This window comes from Colias croceus, chromosome 7, assembly GCF_905220415.1.
Source record: "Colias croceus chromosome 7, ilColCroc2.1".
NCBI classification, from domain to species: domain Eukaryota; kingdom Metazoa; phylum Arthropoda; class Insecta; order Lepidoptera; family Pieridae; genus Colias; species Colias croceus.
Window position 1 is genome coordinate 6578802 of NC_059543.1, and position 24764 is coordinate 6603565.

The 24764-nt window shown below is 32.7% G+C and overlaps 2 protein-coding genes and 1 pseudogene across 2 annotated transcripts; all 3 read right to left on the bottom strand.

Annotated features, from left to right (window-relative positions):
- LOC123693238 overlaps positions 1-2704 on the bottom strand; it is a 30743-nt pseudogene extending 28039 nt beyond the window's left edge.
- Positions 2705-14230: 11526 nt separating this feature from the next.
- Positions 14231-17092, bottom strand: LOC123693171 (pyruvate kinase-like). The gene is made up of 5 exons (XM_045638144.1): positions 16961-17092; positions 16636-16716; positions 16214-16459; positions 15726-15948; positions 14231-14456 (listed from the first exon to the last, which is right to left on the bottom strand). The coding sequence occupies exons 3-5, from the start codon at positions 16328-16330 to the stop codon at positions 14257-14259; spliced, it is 540 nt and encodes a 179-aa protein (XP_045494100.1). The 5' UTR covers positions 16331-16459; positions 16636-16716; positions 16961-17092; the 3' UTR covers positions 14231-14256.
- Positions 17093-17096: 4 nt separating this feature from the next.
- Positions 17097-18341, bottom strand: LOC123693239. The gene is made up of 4 exons (XM_045638239.1): positions 18286-18341; positions 18039-18114; positions 17171-17398; positions 17097-17101 (listed from the first exon to the last, which is right to left on the bottom strand). The coding sequence occupies exons 1-4, from the start codon at positions 18337-18339 to the stop codon at positions 17097-17099; spliced, it is 363 nt and encodes a 120-aa protein (XP_045494195.1). The 5' UTR covers positions 18340-18341.
- Positions 18342-24764: the final 6423 nt, after the last annotated feature.

Below are 24764 nucleotides of genomic sequence, written 5' to 3' on the forward strand. Positions count from 1 at the left end.
GCAATAATGTTTATGACGATGGACAAATTAAGAAAAAAACAACGCATTTCTTAAAGGTTTAATGAAATTATACGAATGAAACGAAATCTTTGTTATGATGATAATAATTGGATAGTTCGTATGTGAATTTATTACTCAGTCACGCCAGGATGGTTCATCGGATTCGGAAAGTATTTGGCGCTAACATGATACAATAATTATTATCAATGTATATTTTTTTTCTTAAGTACTACAGGCATATTTTATTTTATGTACCAAGCGAGATGACGCGGATTGTAGTTAGCATTTCATAAATCTAAGCTGTTTTGTTTTAAATAATAATGACTATAAAGATAAAGCTTCTAATACATTTTAAATTATTCAATGTCCTTTGGGAACAATCTGCTGTGCTGTGCCCTGTCAGACTGAGACTTTATTTTGCACCGGGGACAGGGTAGAATCTCTTGGTTGTAACGATTTCTTATTTGCAAATTGGTGTGTGTGTGTGTGTGTGTGAACACATCATTATTTTCAAACTGATTTATTATAGTGTCTTATTATTGTTTTACTTTTGCTTCTAACAATCTATAATATAAAAATGAATCGCAAAATGTTTTTTTTTAACGATTTCGTTAATTCTTTTTTTAATACATTTCTTGAAGTACGAGGATGGTTCTTATGGAGAGAAAACGTAAAAATGTACCACGGGCGAAGCCGGGGCGGACCGCTAGTACATAATTATGTTACGCTTTAGATACTACTATACTACAAGAAGGTAGGAAGTGCCATATTCAATAAGTAAGTAAATAATTAAATATTGAGTAAATCAATAAGTGTTCCCACTTTAAATTCAAAATATTTGAGTGTCAACAAAGCAAAGCACCTAAATGGATAAATTCGCGACTGCTAAACAAACGGAACAATTGTAATGCATTAACAAATTTACAAAGGGGATGTAAAGCGCAAAGAAATTTAATTAGTGCTCATTGAGATAATTCACTCGCACAATGGATTGTTGTAAGACAAATTCTGAATTGGACATACAGATCTGGCGGTTGGAAAGCTTAAAAAATGTTAAATTTTGAAAAAATTGATACAAATTTTAAAAAGTTACTGTTGAGTAGTGCCTTTCCCCCAAGGTTGCCCAAAATAATAAAACCTTTCCTTCAACTGCTTTATTACTCTTCACAATACATAAGTGTTATTTATGCTAGCCGTTATGCACTACTGACTTTAAATTCTAATAAATCTAAAAAGCGTCGGGGAAACAATGTGGACGCACACATATACAAAAAGCTCGATCAGCGAATTGTACATGTGTGTCCCTACATTATTCCCCCCCTTTTTAAAAAAAATAAATAATTATACACTCCAAAAAATACAAAGACAAACACAGAAATTACCATAAAATACAAATGAGATAACAATGCAATACTGAATACACATATGAATTCGTAATATTTCATAATGTCACAACAATAAAAATAAGATCTTACATCTAAACGGCTTAGCCTAATTAAAATTGATCGGATTACACTTACTATTCACTACAAGAATTTATCCATATGTTACAATTAATACAAGTTTAATAAAAATGCTAAATGAGTGACGATATTATTACCTATGTAATCCGATATAACTCACTAAGTAAATAAGTACTAATTATTACAAAAACAGGAAATACTAAATAAGCATCTTCAATGCGTAAAAACAAAACTATCGTATTACTTTATTCTTTCGCAATAGTTACACAAAAATGTAAAATATGCACAATATAATGTTAATCATATTTATGTAAAACATAAAATGAAATGATTAAACAATAATATGAAACGGTAAAAACAAATAAAATTACATATTTCAAAACGTTGTATAGTGAACAATTAATATAAAAATTTGTATAAGACGCAATATTACATGTAAACAAATATAAACTTACATTCTAACAAAAATGTATATAACACACAAGTATAATAAATTGAATTACATACAATACAGATAATACTTCGAATTAAAGACAATAGCTAAATACTGTGTGAAAGTACTATATCGCAAATCGCACGGGTCGTCGGATTACGCGACCGCTCCTAGTTACGCTTATGGGTGGCGCATGCTTAACCGACTTCGATAAAGATGTATTATGTGGAACAATATTGTTCTCAACTGTAACATCATCTTTTAATATAAAGGCTGGCTTTAACCTGTCAATGGAAACGCGTGCGACTCTATCCGGAAATTGTATTTTAAAAACTTTAGAACTACGTTCTAACACTTGATAAGGACCATCATAAGGCGGTTTTAGAGACCTGTGTACTGCGTCATCTCTAACAAAAACGTGACTACAACTTTGCAAATCGGAATAAACAAATATTTTCTTTGCGTTCGTCTTATCTCTCGTCGGACGATACTGAGATATAGTTTCACGGATTTTCTCTACCAAACTATAAGGATCGTTTACATCACAGTCATTTGTAGAACTATCGTAGAACTCGCCAGGCAAACGTAAAGTTTTACCGAAGGCCAATTCTGCGGCACTAACATTCGTTCGTATTGCTGCTCTCAACCCTAACATAACAGTGGGTAATTCGTCTAACCACGTTTTATTACTACTAAGCAGTCTTGCCATAAGGGCTGCCTTCAACGATCTATGCCACCTTTCCACCGCGCCATTACTTTGTGGGTGGTAAGGTGTAGTACGAATTTTATTAATGCCCAAAAATGACATTAACTTTAAAAATAGATTCGACTCAAACTGACGTCCTTGATCGCTAGTTATACGGACGGGACAACCATACCTAACTATCCATCCTTCATAAATATGCTTAGCAACGACGTCTGCAGTAATTTCTTTAATGGGAAATGCTTCAGGCCAACGCGTACATCTATCTATAATTGTTAATAAATATCTAAATCCCTGTGGAGATGTCGGCAATGGACCAACTAAATCCACATGGATATGCTCGAATCGCGAAACTTCCGGGAATTTCCCTATATCCGAAACAACGTGACGCGAAATCTTCGACCTTTGACATGATACACACGCTTTGGTCCATTTCCCTATATCTTTATTCATACTAGGCCAAAAAAATTGTTTAGTGACCATCTTCCGAGTCGTACGTATACCGGGATGACTTAGATTGTGAACACTATCGAAAGCAATTTTTCTAAAATACTCTGTTAAATAAGGTCTAATAATATTATTTGAAACTTCGCAATATACTCCTTTTTTACAAGTCGGTAAATACATTTTCTTAAACTTTACATTATTATCGCTATGCCCACTACGTGTCATATTAATCAAGTACTCGTCTTTCGCTTGCGAGTCAGCAAGTTCGGTGAAGTCGAGTACAGTCGGGCAAACAATTCGCACCCTTAAAACATAAATGGCACTAAACGAAAATGTTAATTTTACAGTACGGCCGTTTTAAGATTTTTTAAAAATTGAATGGGTGATATGGAACTAAAAAAATATAAATATAGACTTGTGATCGGATTAAAATAACAGTTTAACTAACGCTGTTTCAGTATCCATTGGCATACAATAAAATTATTGATTATTTATTAATGGAGAAGCATTTAAAAAAAATGTTTAGTATTGTGTCGGTTATAGTTTTCTAGTTATTCAAAACTTTTTGCTTAATGACCTCTAAAATGGTATTTTCCCTACATTGTAATAATAACAAAGAGAGAAATAAAACAGTAGAATTACTAAAATAATAAAGAATTATATTTATTTGGCACATGCTCATAGTTTTCGGTCAAAATTACCACACATATTCATAATTAACAAGTCTGTTTGAATCTAGATAAAAGTATTGTCATAAATAACATTAACATTAAAATCTTGTTCTTACTACTTACTAATCAGTACAGTTATTAGAGGTATTTCAATTAATCTGCTAAGGTCAAATTCTTTCGAAGTAGGAACTGTTAAAGTAACGTAAAAATCAGCGTATCAAAGGTTTAATTATCACGGGTCAGTAAAAATCTTGCAGTAACTTCGTTAGCCTTCTTCGGTTTTCTATTAGAGTTAATCTTTTTATATTTATATCTGGGCTTTATCTCTGTTAAGTTAAAAATAAGTTTTCGTGACTCTTCAGAAATTCTATCTGCGATTTTCAGACGACATGTACTTCCACAAGGTTGCTTAATCATTTTAGCTGGAAAAACGTTTTGAGTTTGAAACATATTTTTGCCTGTATTTATTAGTATCTTCACAATATTTGTAGTATGTAACGATCTTATTATTTTTCGTTTTCTTGTAATTGCATCAACTGGCTGAGTTGGAGCTTCTTTTGCAGTATCGTTCATCGTTCCTGTATCATTTGTATTAAAATGTATGATTTCGACGTTATCAGCAGGGTTGGAACTTGGAAGAGGCGACAAGATAACCATCATTCGGAGCAAGACCACTTTTAAGATTCGAATCAGCAGGAAGATGATCACTTCTTTGATGATTATTAGAAACTTCAACAATCTGAGTGAAGGAAATGTCATCAATTTTTGCATTTGGTCATTCCTTTTACTTTACATTTTGGGTTCTCTGTTTCGTCATCCGGATTAGAAGGGTCGAAATTATTACGTGTGTCTATAGTACCTACTTTGAGTAATTTTTTGGGTTAGGTTATGGCCTTTGTATAGACAAAGCTGAAGCTGAACTGGATGATGTGCTTGAGGACGAAGATGAGGACGAGCTGGACGACGAAGACGATGACGACGAGTTTGAGTTTGATCTCCTGTATTTTTTCTTTGATGGAAAGTTTGTTCTGTCATCGTCTGAGGCGAGAAAAAAGTTACCATCGTCAGTGTTAGTTTGGTTGTGATAAGAGCTTAAAGGATGAACTTCTCATGATGTTCAAATCGGACGCACTCATTGTTGAAAGCGGTTCAACAATATCGGAATTTCTTTTAGAAGCAGGCTTAGTAATTTGAGATCCATCATCGTCATCATTTTCTTTTTTTCTTTGATTGTTCTGAGTTGATAATTCTATTATACTTCTACATCTACTTCTTTTCGGATCCATGATAGTATAATACAAAAAGCCTTAAACAAAATGCCTTTTTTTATTATTAAATTCGTATAAAAACAAAATCCTAATTAAAATTAACATAATATAACTGACACTAATGTAATTGCGCACAGTGAAAATTTAAAAGCATATTTATTGATTAAATGGCTCTTTAAAGAAAATGCCCGCTATTGAATTTCGTATAAAAACAAAATCCACACTAAACTTATTAAATAACTGGCATTATATTCAAACTGCCACTTATGCATTTACTCACTGTAAATATTCGAAAGCAAATTAATTAAATAAGTGGCACTTTACACAAAGTGCCAGTTTTTGACTCACCTCGACAAAGATTTCCACCGGAGACTTGACGCGAAATGGCATAGTGCCGGTTTATCAATTACCGACCGGACAAATTGTGACAAATTCATAAGTGACACTAGCGACATCTAGCAAAAATTTGACGCATTAGAGCTACCGGGATCTTTGCGTTAGGCGCGTTTCGTTTTATGCCTTTTGACTGCATACTTAACTCAAAAATGAATTTTTTTGTATAGTGCCACTTATGTTTTAAGTGTGCGAATTGTTTCTACGCGCGATAAAGTATCGGCTACAATATTATCTTTACCGCTAATATGTTGTATGTCGACCGTAAATTCACTTATAAAAAGTAATTGTCGCGTCCTTCTAGGCGTTTCTTTACTGTCATTACCTATTTTAGAAAATGCATGACATAATGGCTTATGATCTGTATATATTGTTAAAGGACGGCCTTCAAACAATTTCCTAAAATATTTAATAGCTTGAAAAATCGCTAGTAATTCCCTATCATAAGTAGAATACTTTTGCTCGGTAGGCGAAAATTTTTTGGAAAAATATCCTAGGGGTATCCACTTACCTTTTACTCGCTGTTGCAATACCGCACCCATACAGGTATTGGAAGCGTCGGTCATCAAGGCTAAGGGAACATCTAAAAGGGGATGTGACAATGTGACGGCATTTTGTAGTCCTATCTTACATTGCACAAAAGCATTATCACTAACATTGTTCCAAATAATTTTCGATTTATCATTTTTCTTAGAATTTACTAAATATTTATTGAGTTCGCATTGATGTGACGCTAAATGAGGTAAATGTGGTCTATAAAAATTGATCATTCCTAAAAATCGTCTTAAATCCGATACTGTAACGGGTTTAGGAAAATTAACTATGGCCTCGACCTTGTCTTTGAGTGGTTTAATTCCATCTACACTTACTTCGTGACCTAAGAATTCTATACGCGACTGTCCGAAGCTACACTTGCTTAAGTTTATAGATATGCCGTATGTATTGAAACGTTCGAATACTAACTTCAAATGTTCTTGATGTAAAGTCTCATTTTCGCTGGCAATTATGACGTCATCTAAGTAACAAAATAAAAAATCGAGACCTTGTAAAACGGTATTGTTCATAAAACGTTGAAACGTTTGTGCGGCGTTCCTTAGGCCAAAACTCATACGGGGAAATTCGAAAAGTCCAAAAGGGGTAATAATAGCAGTTTTTTCTATATCGCATGGGGCAACTTTTATGCAGTGATAGGCTCTATTTATGTCTACTTTTGAATATATTTTTTTATTAGCCAATATAAAAGTAAAGTCGTGTAATCGCGGAACTGGATATCTGTCGGGTTTTGTAATTGCGTTGAGCTGTCGATAGTCTCCGCACGGCCTTAACTCGCCATTCTTTTTAACTACAACATGAAGCGGGCTAGCCCAAGCACTTTTAGAAGGCCTACAGATACCCAATTCTTGCATAACCCTGAACTCTTCCTTCACCTTTTTGTATCTATCCGGGGGCAACGGTCTAGCTCGAGCATGAATAGGTGGGCCGCTCGTCTCTATATAATGCAAAACGTTATGCGATGTAGTTTCTTTAAACGACATCGGCTTAATAATGTCAGGAAACATACTTAATAAATCGTAATACGGATGACTTTTGCACACAGAATTTAGCGATTGTTGCGTACACGAAACTAAGGAGGCTAATACATGTAAATCGGTAACTTGATCTATTAACTTTTTTCGATACAAATCAACTAATAATTTATGATGTGTTAAAAAATCAGCTCCCAATATTGGCTGTTTGACATCTGCTAAAATAAAATCCCAACGGTACGGTCTTCTTAAATTAAGATTTAAAACAATAGATTTAACGCCATAAGTTGCAATTTCTGTACCGTTAGCAGCGTATAACTTAAGATCGGATCGACATAATTTATTGTGTTTAAATGGATTTCTAGGTACGGGTAAAACGGAGACATTGGCACCGGTATCTACTAAAAATTTTAAGTTAGTATTTAAATCTGTTACCATGAGACGGCTGCACGGCGTGATGGTACAGACCTCCGCCGTAGTCTGCACCTGCCTCGCTAGTTTTCCGGCTGGGCGGCTGCTGCGCTGGGGCTGGGGCTTCTCTTCCACGCGCACGGTGGGATGCACTTGTGAGCGCGCTGCCGGAACCTGAAGTGGTAGCTGCACAACCAGTCAGGTGCGCCGGGACGACGTCGCTTCGAAGATGACCTTGAAGACTCTCGAAAATTGCGTGACGGTGTTCTGGGTCGCCGATGTATCGCTCGTGATCGTGAGCGCTCGATGTTTGAAAGACGCTCGTTGATTTTCGCCAATTCCGCCGAAAGGGTGCCGAAACGGTTAGATGTAGGCATCGCCATGTTAAAATTTAAATTCTTCCAATATATTGTCTTCAAAATAATTTTATTGTTATAATTTCTTGTTGTTCTTTGTCGGGGTCACCAATGTTGAGTAGTGCCTTTCCCCCAAGGTTGCCCAAAATAATAAAACCTTTCCTTCAACTGCTTTATTACTCTTCACAATACATAAGTGTTATTTATGCTAGCCGTTATGCACTACTGACTTTAAATTCTAATAAATCTAAAAAGCGTCGGGGAAACAATGTGGACGCACACATATACAAAAAGCTCGATCAGCGAATTGTACATGTGTGTCCCTACAGTTACTTAGGTAATTGACAACATTTCATTTTTTATAAGGCCATGAAAGAAAAAAACCGTTATAAATTTATAAAGAATAGAAAAAATTCGATCACGAGGCGGGACTTGAACCCGCATCCTTCGCGCCATTCCGGGGCGGATGCCTAACCAACTCAGCCACTCGTGACCCGCCTGAGCAATCGAATTTATTCTATCCTTTCAGTTTTATGTGTCTTAAGGGACACACCGCGCGCCATCTATTGAGATGATTTAACAACCATCTCAACCAATATGAAGCACTTTTCAGTGAATACAATATTGTAACGATGGAACACGACCTTTTCTTGAATTTATATTTTTTTTGGTTTTTATGGCATTCAAATGCTTTATAAATATAAATTTATAAAGAATAGAAAAAATTCGATCACGAGGCGGGACTTGAACCCGCATCCTTCGCGCCATTCCGGGGCGGATGCCTAACCAACTCAGCCACTCGTGACCCGCCTGAGCAATCGAATTTATTCTATCCTTTCAGTTTTATGTGTCTTAAGGGACACACCGCGCGCCATCTATTGAGATGATTTAACAACCATCTCAACCAATATGAAGCACTTTTCAGTGAATACAATATTGTAACGATGGAACACGACCTTTTCTTGAATTTATATTTTTTGGTTTTTATGGCATTCAAATGCTTTATAAATATAAATTTATAAAGAATAGAAAAAATTCGATCACGAGGCGGGACTTGAACCCGCATCCTTCGCGCCATTCCGGGGCGGATGCCTAACCAACTCAGCCACTCGTGACCCGCATGAGCAATCGAATTTATTCTATCCTTTCAGTTTTATGTGTCTTAAGGGACACACCGCGCGCCATCTATTGAGATGATTTAACAACCATCTCAACCAATATGAAGCACTTTTCAGTGAATACAATATTGTAACGATGGAACACGACCTTTTCTTGAATTTATATTTTTTGGTTTTTATGGCATTCAAATGCTTTATAAATATAAATTTATAAAGAATAGAAAAAATTCGATCACGAGGCGGGACTTGAACCCGCATCCTTCGCGCCATTCCGGGGCGGATGCCTAACCAACTCAGCCACTCGTGACCCGCCTGAGCAATCGAATTTATTCTATCCTTTCAGTTTTATGTGTCTTAAGGGACACACCGCGCGCCATCTATTGAGATGATTTAACAACCATCTCAACCAATATGAAGCACTTTTCAGTGAATACAATATTGTAACGATGGAACACGACCTTTTCTTGAATTTATATTTTTTGGTTTTTATGGCATTCAAATGCTTTATAAATATTTTATAAAGAATAGAAAAAATTCGATCACGAGGCGGGACTTGAACCCGCATCCTTCGCGCCATTCCGGGGCGGATGCCTAACCAACTCAGCCACTCGTGACCCGCCTGAGCAATCGAATTTATTCTATCCTTTCAGTTTTATGTGTCTTAAGGGACACACCGCGCGCCATCTATTGAGATGATTTAACAACCATCTCAACCAATATGAAGCACTTTTCAGTGAATACAATATTGTAACGATGGAACACGACCTTTTCTTGAATTTATATTTTTTGGTTTTTATGGCATTCAAATGCTTTATAAATATAAATTTATAAAGAATAGAAAAAATTCGATCACGAGGCGGGACTTGGTCACGAGTGGCTGAGTTGGTTAGGCATCCGCCCCGGAATGGCGCGAAGGATGCGGGTTCAAGTCCCGCCTCGTGATCGAATTTTTTCTATTCTTTATAAATTTATATTTATAAAGCATTTGAATGCCATAAAAACCAAAAAATATAAATTCAAAAAACCGTTACTTTATTTTGCTCTTGCAATTACAGAAAAAAAATTATTTCATTTTTTAATCGCATATTTTAAGAGAAATTAAATAAAAACAATAAATGTGATGATGACGTCATACATACGGAGGAATAAAAATGCGCCTTAGCCTAATTTAAAAAAAGTAAAAAAAAAAACTATCACTGGCATTTACAGGGTATGGCATGTGTCAAATTTCATATTAATGTCATTTTTGTGAATTATTCATGTAAACAAACTTTTAAATCGTGATAATGTTTGGTTTTCGAATTTAATCTCATTAGCGTGATGTTTGTTTGATTGGAGTTGGACCAATTCATTTATATTATACAAATAGTGCCTATAGTGTTCATAATTTTCTTGAAATAAAAGACTTTGTTTACTTACTAAAAGTTGTATTTATTTAACACTTTCCAACGTTTTTGGGATAGTATATTTGTTTCCCAGAAATTTTCAGCACCCCTTAACAAATCCTGCATAAAGTCATCATCATCAGTACTTGTGAATAAGTTTCTTTTGTTTAAAATTTGGATCAGCAAATAACAATTATAACAATATTAACAAAGCTTGTCGAATCAGAGTGACAAATGTGCCAAAATGTCAACTGTCAAGATCTTTTTTTTAATTTAAACTATGTAGGTATGTGGCAAAGGAAAAAATGTATACCTCCGTAAGTATGACGTCATTTGGCGCCTACGACATTTTAGAATGAGATGATTTTAAAACTCAAAAAGATGAATGAAAACTTCCATATTTAGAAAAAGCAAAAAATACATGTATCATAATTTTTGATCTAGTTTTCATTAAAATAACAAAATAAGTAGCTTAAAATTTTGAAATGTTGTCAATTCTGAATATAATTAATGAATTATGAACACCACCTTCAACTCCTCATTCATTTAAAATTATGTTTACTATTCATAACTTATCTTTATAGAGTTCATGCCTATTACAATAAATAAGATTATATTACCATTACGCAAGGGAAACGTTAAAATTTTCGATACATTTAATTTCGGGATATTACAAACCTCAGAATGATCACCCTTAATATGATTGAAGGTTACTTTCTTGCTACCGAGATAAAAATTAACCTATGTTTCACCGTAAAGATGTAGGTTTTCTATTGGTTAAATTATTGTTAAAATCGATAGAGCAGTTTTAAATTTATTCGATTCATGCAAAAATAAAAAGCAACCTTTAAATAATTCAGCTCCCATAAGGTTGCCTAATATATTATATTATGTTTTAGTAAAAGTGATCCTTTGTAAAGTTTTTAACCCTTGTGAGAGAGATAAATAAATGTTTTTATTTATTTTATTTATTTATTTATAATTATATTATAACATTAGTATCGATAACGTTAGTCCTAAATATATTTCTATAAGTCACTTGATAAACCTACAAAAATTCAGCGATTTTTCCTCTATTCATCCAGCCACAATTACATTACACCGTTACTTTGTCAAAACCGATAAAATACATCGAATGTCAGGCCTCTTTCTTCTTTAACGCTAATGTAATTGTTTGACGTTCTCCAATGCAGTATGTTTTACCTTTAACAACTTATCTGGCTCCAATTATCGAATTCTATGGAACTTGAACAATGGGGTGGTACTTTTGGAATTAAGTACCTGACAAGTGATAATAGTTCACGACGAAAACTGGTGATTTTATTAGATTTCTCTTAGATGTATTGAAATGCATATTTTACGAGAACTTTTGAAACTTCTTAATTTTAATTTGTTAATTCTTCTTCTTATATTCAATGAAGTAATGAAATCTATCTATCCTTAAATTTACTTTCCAAACAAAATTCTAAGTCATTTGATTTGCCTTTTCTTGTATGAAGGGTATAAAAGATATTTTGTATCGAGATAAAACTATTCTAAAATATCAAATTATCCATGTTCATAAAATTAAAAAGTGACATTCAGACATAGTATTTTCTTCTTTATAGTTAAAGCTTTATTTTGAAAGTTTTGGAAATGACGATGACGATTGAAATTAATTTTCTTGCTTTTACTGCCTCCAACTTACCTACCTCATTAAAAAGGCCTACTTTTTTCGATTCTTGGAGGGAATTTATATAACTAACAAAATTATGTCAAATAACGGAGGGTTTGGTCGAGTAATCTATAAGGACATCCCTGAGATCAAGTTAAAACAGGCTTCCCTTTATATTGGGGAAGGTCGAGAACCCTACAGAGTACAGCGTGTATAGCTGTGAAGGATACCGTGTATGTTTACACTGAGAAAGTTTCTTGTAGCAAAATATCATAATTGAGGATTAGTGAATAAGAATATTTTAGTGGATTTCGGTTGAGGAAAAAAATTATTTTATAATTTTCTGGGTGATGTATTTGAAGCTATCTATGTTTCGTAATTTTTTTCTAAAAGTCATGATTATGAATATCCAATTTATTTTTTCAGATACTAAGTCCTTCGTCGTCAACAGAAAAAAGAAAATCTTTAGTGTTTTGATACGTTCAGTGTGGTAAATAGTTTGCTCTGCTATCTTATGTGAAAAAAGCAGTCTTGCATTTGCCTAAGTTTGCTGTACCTATAACAAACGATATTTTGGTTAGTCTCTGGAAGTAAAACGTTGTAGCACATAAAATAATATTCAAAGTGTACTGTCTCTATATATGAACGTGTAGCGATGTCTGCTGATGAATACCTCTTGCCAAACTCGAGTCAAGGGCCGGAGTCCGGACGTCTCCGCTTTGTCACCGACATACAGAACAAAGACCGGTATATGAAGCACGTGTTATGTAAAATAATTAATAAAACACGAATCTGAAATCGTTAAATATTTGTTAATAATAAGGTTCACTTGCAGTTTGATTACACGCAAGATGTATAAGATCAATCGTCGTCAAGTATTAACAACCAATCAATTTATACATTGACCTTATGTTTCTTTATTCGGCACTCGGATTTGTAAAATTATTGTATTGTAGCTACCTACATACTTAGATTTAAACCATGATAGCCATTACACAGCAAATAACAATACACAGATAAAATTTGGCTACGTATAAATACTCACACAAATTGTAGCTAAATGAAATATTTGTACCCATTTCCGTGACCACCACTTAATCAAATAGGATCTTCATCAATTGCCTGTCTATTGTTATAAAAATAAAAAGCAATACGAAAGAACTATCAATTACCGTTATATCAACTTAATACTTCCATTAAAATATAGAAAATATATTACAAAAGGTTTTATTTGAGCATTTTGTTTGATGCGGGTCAGACACACATATTGACATTGGGATACATGGATATAATAGTTATGAGCGATAAAATCATAAAGGTTATTATATCTAGATATGATTTACTTACAAATTTTGATAGTATTTAGTTATGAGTTAGTGCTGATGTTTTTTTTGAATAGATATGAAGTACTAAATCTCGCTCGATCAAATTAAAATAAAAGCAAATTTCTTAGTACCTAAAGCACTAATTGGGCCTATCCTAAAAAGTTCTTTTTTTAATTGTAAACTAAGCATACTTTGTTACAAAGCTTTTAAGGTTAATTATCAATATAGAATTCCAAGGTGCACTGTAAAAATCCATCTGTCCATTACACCTTGAAATCTCTAACAAAAGGGAGGATATATTTTACCAACCGCACGTATTATATTTGAAAATCGATTTTATGACACTAACATTCTTTAATTGAAATGTTAATATAGAGGTACACAGGATTATAAATTGAGTATTTTCTATTTCAAATGCAATTTAAAATCGATGACGGTATTTTTTCCAATTCTACAATTTTATCGACATATTTACGATGGATATCGTAATAATGTTAACTTTCTACTATTGACTTTATTCGAATCTGAATCAATTCTCGCTATGTTCACGCAACACTTATTATTTACGCATTAAAAGCACGTTATTTTTATTTGTTCTAAATAGAACAATTCCATACCCCATTTCCATTCTCAACATAATAACACTACAATTTCCGAAGTAATTTTATTAAATAACTAGCGGTCCTACCCGGCTTCGCCCGTGGTACATATGAAAAATAGATGTTGGCCGATTCTCAGACTTACCCGATATGCACAGAAAATTTCATGAGAATCGGTCCAGCCGTTTCGGAGGAGTATGCAGACTAACATTGTGACACGAGAATTTTATATATAAGATTTAACTAAATAAAAATAACACAAGCAAATGATAATTTTCAAAAAGGTGTACAATTAAATTCAGAAAGGATTAAAAATTTAAGAGTACATTTATTACCTAAAATATTATTATTTATTATTATTATAAATATTAATTTAATTAAAATTTAAGTAAAAACATTACCTATACGCTACGATACTCGCGTAAAATCAAACAAACAAATAGCTTTTATAAAGATTTTTAATTCCAGTAAAAGCTCAATACGCATCAATAAAAGTCGCATAAATTATTCCAGAACATCTGAATCATCGCATTTGTACGGAACGGTGACTATTTGAAAGCCATTGCAATAACCGATGCCTTCTTCCGTCGGGGAGAGCACCACTAATTTGGCTCCATAATGGTACAGACCCGTCTTCAGAGCGAAAGTCGTGCCAAAATGTATGCGATTCCACCACTCCTGATGCCAGTTCTCCAAACGGGGCTCTGTAATTGCATCACATTATGCTAATATGAGCCTATTTAGGCCATTGTTTTACCAAATTAAGTCATTCAATGGGTGTGTGCTCGTACCATGTTATGATGTAGTGTTGGGTAATTTTGTTCGTAATGAATTAATTTGTATGTTAACTGCTTGAAGCTATCTTTGTACTATGAAATGTGATTATCATGTAATTTAATAAGCAGAAAACTTTGTCGGATTTTATTTGTTGTCAGGACAAAGCTGGACACAGTCAAAGCACAGAATACATAATAGTAGCTAAACGCTAGTCAAAGTAAAAATGACATATAGTACCTACATTATAATATGTAATGTGTATGTTATAGGAAGCAAGAAAAACGCAAATACCATAATGTCTGTGAAATAACAATGTGAATTTCTTGATTTACGTATACGTGCATATTTATGATAATAATTGTGTATTAATTACTAAGTAAAGTATTAGATACATATTATATCTTAAAATGAGATTGAGATCCTGATATTATTATTGTTTATATTTCGAAGCGACTTACACAAAGAACGCTAAAGTACTCAGACACAATTCGATTCACGTAAAAAGCGATCGAGTTAAAATTACGATTCGTTTAAGTGTGAACAATCCCTTACATGTGTTGAATATAAATTCATCGACTCAGTGTAAATCCAGCTAGCACAATAAATAAAATCGCAATTACTATAAAGAGTTTCTGATCTAAACATTACAAAATAGTGCTTTTCACTACATAGTATTGAACAAAGTCGCTCCTTGCTGTCTGTCTCTCCGTATGACTGTTTACATCTTTCAAATTACGCAACAAATTTTGATGTGGTTTTTCCAATTGACAGAAGAATTGCCGGGGAAGGTTTAAGTATGTTATTTATTTATGTTTAGGTAAAGCGGCTGAAGCGTGGAATCTTTCACATAATAATTTAATTAGGTAGGTACAATGTCAATAATTCGGAATGATTTTGAAATTTCTTCGAACAAAATATAACAAGTACCTAACAATTTATATTATACCTAAATACTAACATGCAGCATTCACAATATACTAGAAATTATTCTTAGAAAGGCGTGAACTAGTTCTGAAATTATTACATTTAATGAGGTCGCTTACATTGTATAAATTTTACTGGTTACAATTTAGCAAATAGCATAACTGCAAACATTGTTAAACTTTAAAAAGAAAAGCCTACACTATGCGATGGTCTCAATAATGAAAACGTTTTTAATAGAGCAACAAAAGAAAAATTAAAGAACACTAACTTACCATCGTAAAATAAAGGTATGACTCTCTTATATAAATGTAAGCGTCTTGCCGTTGACTTCTGTGTTGTTATTGCCACAATGGGGGAACTGGGAGACATTTTAGCGCACCATCGGGCAGAAGTACCGGTTTTTGTCATAACAAAAATAGCTTTTGCTGCACATTGTAGAGCTGCTAAAGATGCGGCTAACGCTGTTGATATACTCGGCAACACTGGTACGTTTAGCTAGAACATTTAAATAGATATGAGACGACGAATTGAATCCGCTAATCATATTTATGGCACTTAGTTATGAGTGGAATAAATTACGCCTTAGGATGATTATTTCTTCAAAGATGTGGAATTTTAATTTTTACTAGCTTCATACTTTTGACCATTACTTTTTTAAGATTCTATATTAAACTTTGTATTAACTATTACAATAAAGACTCATCATACAAGTTTATATTCTGCTGTAGTGATCATAGACGTGTATATTCTGATAAATTACCTTATAACTAAAATCAAAATAACTTTTTTGTTTGTCACGTATTCGTTCAGCAAAGATCATTGCTCTTACGATGGAACGAATAATGTCTTTTGGGGGCATTTCGACCTCGTCATCCATGATACTTATTCCATCCACATTGTTTTCAACTACATCTTGTATCACTTGTACAATATGTCTGTCCCTGTCTTTGGAATCGTAGTAATCCTTTACCAAATCTGGCTTATTGAAAACTAATGGTTTGTAGAACTGAAAAATAGTCATTATATTTTTAACGATTTAAAGACTTAGTAGTTATTTTGTCACTTTTGTAATAATAGAGAATTTACTGATAACAAATAAACGTGTTGAATCTAATAAGTATGTTAAATATATTTTTTTTAGTATCAAATTATTATTATACTTACTCATTTAAAATGACTTACCTCTTTGCAATAGCGTAACACACAATCGCAATGCTCTTCAGAATAAATATTACTTCGTTCTAGTATGACGCCATCTGAAAACTGAAGTTATCTTTAATAGAGCTGCTATTCATTTAACGTATACTGGTGATAATGATAATATTTCTTTGTGACAAGTACTACAAAAAAAATGTATTACTCTCGGTTTTCATTTTAATATGTTGTGGGTAATATATATTGATTCTGTATAGAAATATTATAAATTAACTTTCTATACAGAAATAAATTACAAATTATTCATTAATATTAAATAGGATGCCTGTTAAATGTAAAATGATATAAATACTCTGATTAATTGCTCTATGTCATCAATATCTCCTCTATTTAACCACAATAATAATGGTCTTGACAATAATTCGACGTGTTTCTGTTTAAATTCTAGATATTGGTTCAAACATTTCACATCTTTGAGGATAACAATATCAACCTGCGAATGAAAATATTGTTCATAAAATAAAATATATTTTTTCTGCAGAAAATGAAAATAAACCAATACTTTCCATATTATTAATTATCTGTGGTTCACCAATGGACATTGTAATAACTAGAGTGATAGGAATGTAATATTTAGAGTGGTTACATTTTGTCTGATTTTGGGCCTCAAACATTAGTGATGCCTGAATATCTTCAAAGCTTTGATCATGCACAGTTCGATCTATATTGAAAATGTTTACTCCCGATCTAACAAGATAGTTAATCTCATTGATGCTATATTTTCGATTATCTGTAACACAAATAGATTGTTTCTATAGGCTATAACAGGGCTAAATTTAGATTTTAATTTTCATCTTAATATTTATTTTCCAAATTATTTAAGAGACACATACTGAGTACGGACATTATCTTAGGTAATATTTTAAATTGTTTCCTGCATAATATGACAAAAGACTTGGTAAATAATGTATGTTTTATAATAAACATCTATATGTATAAATTAGGAAAGGATTATTGGTGATCTGATTCTATTAGAATATTTTAAACAATATAATAATATATAACCATTGGTAAAACCTGATTCTTCTGTATATTATTAAATAAGTGAACATCAATCATTTGAAGCTTAAGCTTATGCTTATGGGTGTGGTAGTTTTCCTGGTTAGCGTGACCCATTCCTAACGTGACGAAACATATTTGACCAAATACTTTTTGCTGATGAACCTTGACCGACTTAGACTTACGTACGTGGTTAAGCATTTGCTTTTACAAATATCAGGTCTAAGATTCAAACTTTAATGGAACATAAGAATACCATCTCATTATAGTATGATGTCGACTGCTAAAAGATGTAGAATTTTGTCGAAAAATTTATCAGAGATCGAATTTAAATTTATTTTTGCTTTTTGATTAATACTAAGATTACTTACTAAAAGTAAACATTATGTTGGTTGATGGAAAGACTGCATCTTCTTCTGCATCACGAGACTGGTAATAACATAGACTCTGGAAGTATAAAAAGATTATTTTCCCGGAGTGCTTAAATTATACCAAAACAAGATTAATAGAACTAACCTACAGAGGTACTCTTTTCTTAAGTGTTCAGGTATTAACTTATTACTAACTTATTACTAATTTATTTATGAAGAATATATTTTAAAGATAAAAATATCTTACACCAGATCTGCAAACACTTGGACTCGGCTTGTATCTTGTAATCCACCACACCATTATCAAAATATTATTTCGCGTTTTAAAATTCAAATGCCATAGCTGTATAGATTTGTATTTATTTTGTCAAAGATTACATAAACGTAAATTCTATCCTGAACATTACCTCGTGGGCTTGTTGCATGTTTTGATTTGGCGTGTATTAAAAACAAAACAGTCTGTTTGAAATGCGCTTATTATAAATTACTAGCTGTTGCCCGCGACTTCGTCCGCGATTAGGTCGTTTTTCGTCATTCGTCGTTTAAAAAAAATACGTGACACTTTATTTTAAAATTTTCTTAATTATTGTCTCTTATAAAATTTAACTACATTAAAATTGAACACTCTGATAAGAAAATCTTAAAATCTGAAGAAAACATGAATGTGGTTTAAATTCTACATTACTTAGTATCAAATAATAATCTAAATTAAATGTAGATTAACAGTTTGAGCACACCATTATAGAATATGTACCTAAGTATTAAATTACGTTAGTTTACATAGTAACTTTACTAAAAACACGATGACTATCTTTCGCGCTCGATACCACAAACTAAGCATGTTTGTGGTACGTGGCCCGCGTCACTTGACCCCCCGCGAGGTCCCCTCCGTTGCTATGCGAAAATACATTCGTCGCCCTACTGTAGGAAAAATTGTAATACTGTGGCCTGGGCGTTATAACACGTCCAGGGAGTTCCTGAGTGCCGATATCACCATCTTGAGGAAAAGCTTCTAATGTCGATTTAAAACTGCATACATACGAATTAACCTGTTCTAAAATTGTGAAATGAGTTCAGTTTTAAATTTGAGAAATATTGATTTCTTGTATTCCACTATTCGTTGTAGTCGAATACAAAATATATTTAAACAAACTTAGCTTGGCCTTCAGGCAAAAGGGATCCTATCAAATGGTAAACTTGACCTTGTATCTTAAAAGTAAGCATGAACGGATCTTCTGATAATTATTGAGCACCAAAGGATCATTTGAAACGCACTACTATAAGAGCGAATATTGTCTAAATAACAGTTTACATTGCACCACAGAATACATAATAGTAGCTAAACGCTAATTGCACAGTATGTTCCTCTAAAAGTAGTGATTTTGTGAAAGGTTCCGGTGTATCTTCAAACGAAAGCCGACTCGCCTTACTACACTTTAAAGCATTACAAAAAGAACATACTACGTTAATATCGCCTATACAGAAAATGATCTGTAATCAATTGTGAAGTTATAAGCAAACCCACTTTTATATTTGTCAGACCACACCACCGAATTCGTAGATTGTTTACCTCAAGACATTAAGACTATGACGAAATCTGTCTGCAGTAAGACCGGCCTCTCGCTATTCGTACGTTTCCAGAGACCGAATAGTTTCAATTCAACACGAAGATTGCATTTGATATTTTTGGTTTTATGGCATTCAATTGCTTTATAAATATCACTACATACCTAGTATGAAAAAAGTCGCTTTCTGTGTCCCTATGTCCCTATGTCCCTTTGTATGCTTAAATCTTTAAAACTTCGCAACAGATTTTGATGCGGTTTTTTTAATAGATAGACTGATTCAAGAGGAAGGTTTTAGTACATAATTTATTAGGTTTTAGACAAAGCGGACGAAGCCGCGGGCGGTAAGCTAGTAAATTTATAAAACACGAAGATTTTTAAAATTGTAACTAATGAACACAAATATATATTATTATACTCTTTGGAACACAATCATTAGATTAACTGTAGATAATGGTGTCTATTTTTACTTAAAATAATAAACATCTACCCTCACTTTAAAAAAATGTAGTTTATTATTTACACGAAATATATCTTATAGGGAACGGAAGATATGGGTTAAAGAGTTAAATAAATAAATAACATAATTATATTTAAATTATTAATTTTTAACATTGTGTTCAGTAGTGTGTAAATTGTAATGTAAATTGATTTGATTTTTACGAAATCTCATAGATGGCGCTGTTACAAAATTAACATTATACAACTTACATTCTTTAAGCTATGTTTCTCTTCCCAAGTTACTTAAATGGCATAATTTTTATAGTGTCAATCTAGATATTGTCAAACAACATTTATATATGCGTCATTTGATTATTAATTTCCAATAGTTAACGTGTAAATTGATTTGATTTTTATAACATTTAATAGATGGCGCTGTTTCTAATTTGTCTTTATACTACTAAATTCATTAAACTGTTTCTCTGCCCAAATTACGTAAATGACATAGTTTTTATTTTGTAAAGCTAGATAATAGCATGGCTTACTCGAAACCAACATTTAAACATGAGTCTTTAGATTGTACGCTGTCTTTATACACGGAATACGTAAGAAAAATAAAGGTTCACAGCTCCTCCCCCGTAGGTGATAGCTTGATAATATGTAGCCTATAGCCTCACCCGACCTGTTAGTAATATTCATGCAAAATTTGAAGTCAATCTATGCAGTACTTTTCGAGATTAGCTCAGACAAACATACAGACATACAGACAAACAGACAAACAGACAAACAGACAAAAATTCTAAAAACTATGTTTTTGGCTTCTATATCGATTATAGATCACGGCCCAGGTATTCTTTAAAAAAAATATTCAATGTACAGTTTTGACTTTCCTACGATTTTATTATATGTATAGATAATTAAGATAAAGTAGCAGCAGTATCAAACATGGCATTTCACCATTCATAATATTATGTTCTTGAAAGGGTATAAAACAGTTTTATGCAGTTGAGTTTGATTTGCTTACATACAGACAGACATAAAAACCTCTTTGCTTAGAAACCTGCCTCCATTGATAATAATTTCAGCTCTTTCCAAACGAATATAATGATACAATTTGCATACAAGTAAATACCACTTAACCTACTTATTTTTCTTCATTAAGCTCCCAATATTTTACGAGTTAAAATGTGGGCACATCCATCGTATAGGAAGAGCTCTTCAATTTATGTGCGTAATTAAGTGGAGTTTGCGTTGGAGCCAGTTGCCCGGCACTTTGCAGCGGTAAATGAAATTTACGTACGCTCCCACCTTTCGAACGAACCTTAAGTTTCCGGTGTGTGTGGTACGCTTAAGCGTTTACACTGAACTAGAACTCGTCTCAGGATTGATTTAAGATATGGATATAAACTTTGAAGCTATTGGAAATATTATAGAAATTTTATGTAATACATGATGTAATACCATGGCATATTATGTTTTCCAAGTGATTTTTATCTGTTTATTGTCAGTATTATATTGTAGTCGGTAGGAATTCAACATAACCTTTTCCGGGGGCAGCGACGCAAGATTTTATAAACAACACAACGATTGTACAATGCTATTTTGCAACAATTGTACGGTTAAAATTATGATAAAAATAGACTAGGTATTAATATCACTCAACATTCTTTATTTGTACGATTTTTTACATATCTCTAAAGAGTACACTACTACTTAAATATAGAACCAAATTTCCAACGCTATTTTGTCCGCTTTTCGTGACACTTGTATCTCATAAATTGCGCCACAAGAAAGCTTTTAGTCTCGATTCGTAAGAGAAAAGGGTACCCGAGACGCTGACTGTGCACAATTACATTAATAATCTTTAGTTCACGAAAAAAATGATAATTTCTTCCTTCTGTCGCATTATTTAAACGCTAGATGTTTTTTCTATTTTATTGACGAACGCGTAATGAGTTAGAGTCGTTTGTCTTCCGCGTCATTAAGGAGGCGCGTAACGTCGTTCTTTGTTACATTTGCGACTTGAATCAGACTAGACTGACTTTTTACAATATAAGAATTTTATAGAAATTGTCTATAGTTCCTTAACTGTATATAGTGAAGAACACTTGCAACAACTTGCAACGGCAACTTATCTCCTTTGGTGCTTTGTTTTAAAAATATATCGCGATAGTTTTCGATTGTTGTTAAATAAGAATTTGTATTGTTTCTCTGCTTTTTGACGGTTTTTTTTTTATAATAATATTTAATATTCAGCCAAACTAATACATTTTAAATAGCCTTCACGAATTCCTTCCCTGCTTCAAAGTGCAAAGCTTACACTTTATACTGTAACAAGCACAGGTTACAAGACTATTTACCAAAAGTAAAAAAAAAATTAAAAATAGCTTAGCAAGCATAATACATACATTGTTCGTCATACTTCATAGGGGCGACATCGTCATTAATGTTGCAAGGGAAACACACACAGTTATAATGAAGTCAAATATTCATTAGGTACCGTCTACAGTATGGCGGCGCCTTCCAAAATGTCTGCTCGGACATTCTTGGACTAGAATTTTTTATAACTCCTTGGCTTTGCTTTTTTTTATTTTTAAACTAGAGTTTTTATATTTTTACGTCCACATGTATATTTCAGTGAAATGATGATATAGTGTATTGAATATTTTTAAATATTTCCTATCACTATCCAATTACTGTACATATAGACATTATATTGTAATGTGGTAAATGTAAAACTCTTGTTCAATGTTCCTTCAATCGATCGTTTATATGATCACTAGCTTTCCACCCGCGGCTTCGCCCGCGCAGTCAAAGAAAAACCTGCATAGTTCCCGTTCCCGTGGGATTTCCAGGATAAAACCTATCCTATTTCCCGGGATAAAAAGTAGCCTATGTCCTTTCTCAGGTATCAAAATATCTGTATAACAAATTTCATGAAAATTGGTGTCAGTAGTTAAGGCGTGATTAAATAACAGACAGACAGAGTTACTTTCGCATTTATAATATAAAGTACGGATTGATTCACTTTAATATAAAACTAATCGAATGTTTATAAAAAGTTATATTTGTATTTTTTTACTGTCCATATTGATGATAAATTAAGAAAATAATTCATTCATTTTAAAGAAAACTTCTGCACATGTACCTATTGCTCAACAATTTTTTTATAAAAAAGTTCAGCAAACACCACAGATTAGATAACGAAGATCTATGCTCACAGCTGAAAGTAGGCTATGATGGAGTTAGCACATATACGATTACTTATTAAGGGGATTATGCGAACAGTGTGGGGGTGAGGGCCATTCAGGGCGCGCAGACGGGCGATGAATTTTTGAGAGGCCTCGACGACGTGTGCCTGAAAGCTTTTTTCAGAAAAGAAATCGGCGTTGCACAGATAATGAAACGGCCAGACGTGTTTCCTAATGTTGGAGACATTATTTTTTTCACGTAAACGTGTAGTGCACCTTGTATGCATTTTATGAGAGTTTGAGGCGAACCGACTCTTGGTAAATTTGAAGAGTCCATTGTCATGAATTAAGTTTTGTTTGTCTTGCAAAATTTTCATTAAATTTATTCAATGTGATGTAGGAAATGGAAGTTATGCCTAATTTGAGAATGAATTTACTACGGTATGACAGTGAATGTGTCATTGTTAGGTTAGGCAAAAAAGTAAACTAGGCGTAAAACTTTTATAAAGACAAGTATAAAATACATTCGAATAGATACACATAATATAAATACCAATTTTATATCATGTCGTCAAACGCATGATTTTCACCCCTCCTCTGTATTTAAGTAAATAAAAAGAGCAGTTTGGATTTTGATAATATTTTTTTTTAATTCTGCATACCTACATACGTAGTTTTGAAATAAAAATAAGAGCGTTAATTTACATAGAATAATTAAGATTTCTTAGTCTCTTTCACAAGCCAAGTATCTCGTTTGTATATCGCATCCCACGTGAATTTACTTACAAGGATAAAGGGAAATATTTTGGTAGTTAGGGTCTCATTAGTTGTATTTTGATAAAAAGAATAGCATAACTAAAGTAAGTATAAGTATAATATAATATTAAATTATAATAACTTGTTTTAAAATATATTAAATTATTATAAAATACGTCGATTCTCGTCGATTGATTACATTATATTTACTGTGCTGTTTAAATATTTTAATATGTTGTAATAGATTGTATTTATATATTTTTCTATGCTATTTCAAAATTGATAATTTTTTGACCCCTATTTAATTAATTTTAATAAATACATATAATTTAACTAATAAAATACACAAATACTTTAAATTTGGTCTTAATAAAACACGTCATTAAGCTGACACAACGCTGCAGATATATTATCATAAAGGACCAATTAATGAGAATTAACACTTGTGTCGAGTGTCAATTATCTCGATAACATAGCGTTAATCCATACTATTGATTAAAATATAACTGAGAATAGGAATGAAGGTATCGTTGAATTGATAATTTATTTATTGTTAATTGGATGATTTAAAAGTAATTTAGTGAAATTATATAGAAGTTAAGAATTACCATGTCTTTTGTATTAAGTGTTTTTAATCATTAAGAATTAAATTAATGACATTGGTATAATTTAAATTTTTTGGTATAGCAAAATTGCACAGAAATGTGGATGACAAAACTACTAACAAGTTACCAGTACGATTATAATTATCTTTAACATTTCTGTTATGGAAG

What these genes read in the sequence shown, in the direction of transcription:
- LOC123693171 (XM_045638144.1), bottom strand. Translation starts at nt 16,330, where the DNA reads ATGGATGACGAGGTCGAAATGCCCCCAAAAGACATTATTCGTTCCATC. An exon ending in ATTTTGATTTTAGTTATAAG is followed by an intron (nt 15,949 to 16,213) that starts GTAATTTATCAG and finishes TAAATGTTCTAG; the next exon opens with CTAAACGTACCAGTGTTGCC. An exon ending in CATACCTTTATTTTACGATG is followed by an intron (nt 14,457 to 15,725) that starts GTAAGTTAGTGT and finishes ATGCAATTACAG; the next exon opens with AGCCCCGTTTGGAGAACTGG.
- LOC123693239 (XM_045638239.1), bottom strand. Translation starts at nt 18,339, where the DNA reads ATGGTGTGGTGGATTACAAGATACAAGCCGAGTCCAAGTGTTTGCAGA. An exon ending in CAAGTGTTTGCAGATCTGGT is followed by an intron (nt 18,115 to 18,285) that starts GTAAGATATTTT and finishes TTATACTTCCAG; the next exon opens with AGTCTATGTTATTACCAGTC. An exon ending in CAACATAATGTTTACTTTTA is followed by an intron (nt 17,399 to 18,038) that starts GTAAGTAATCTT and finishes TTTGTGTTACAG; the next exon opens with ATAATCGAAAATATAGCATC.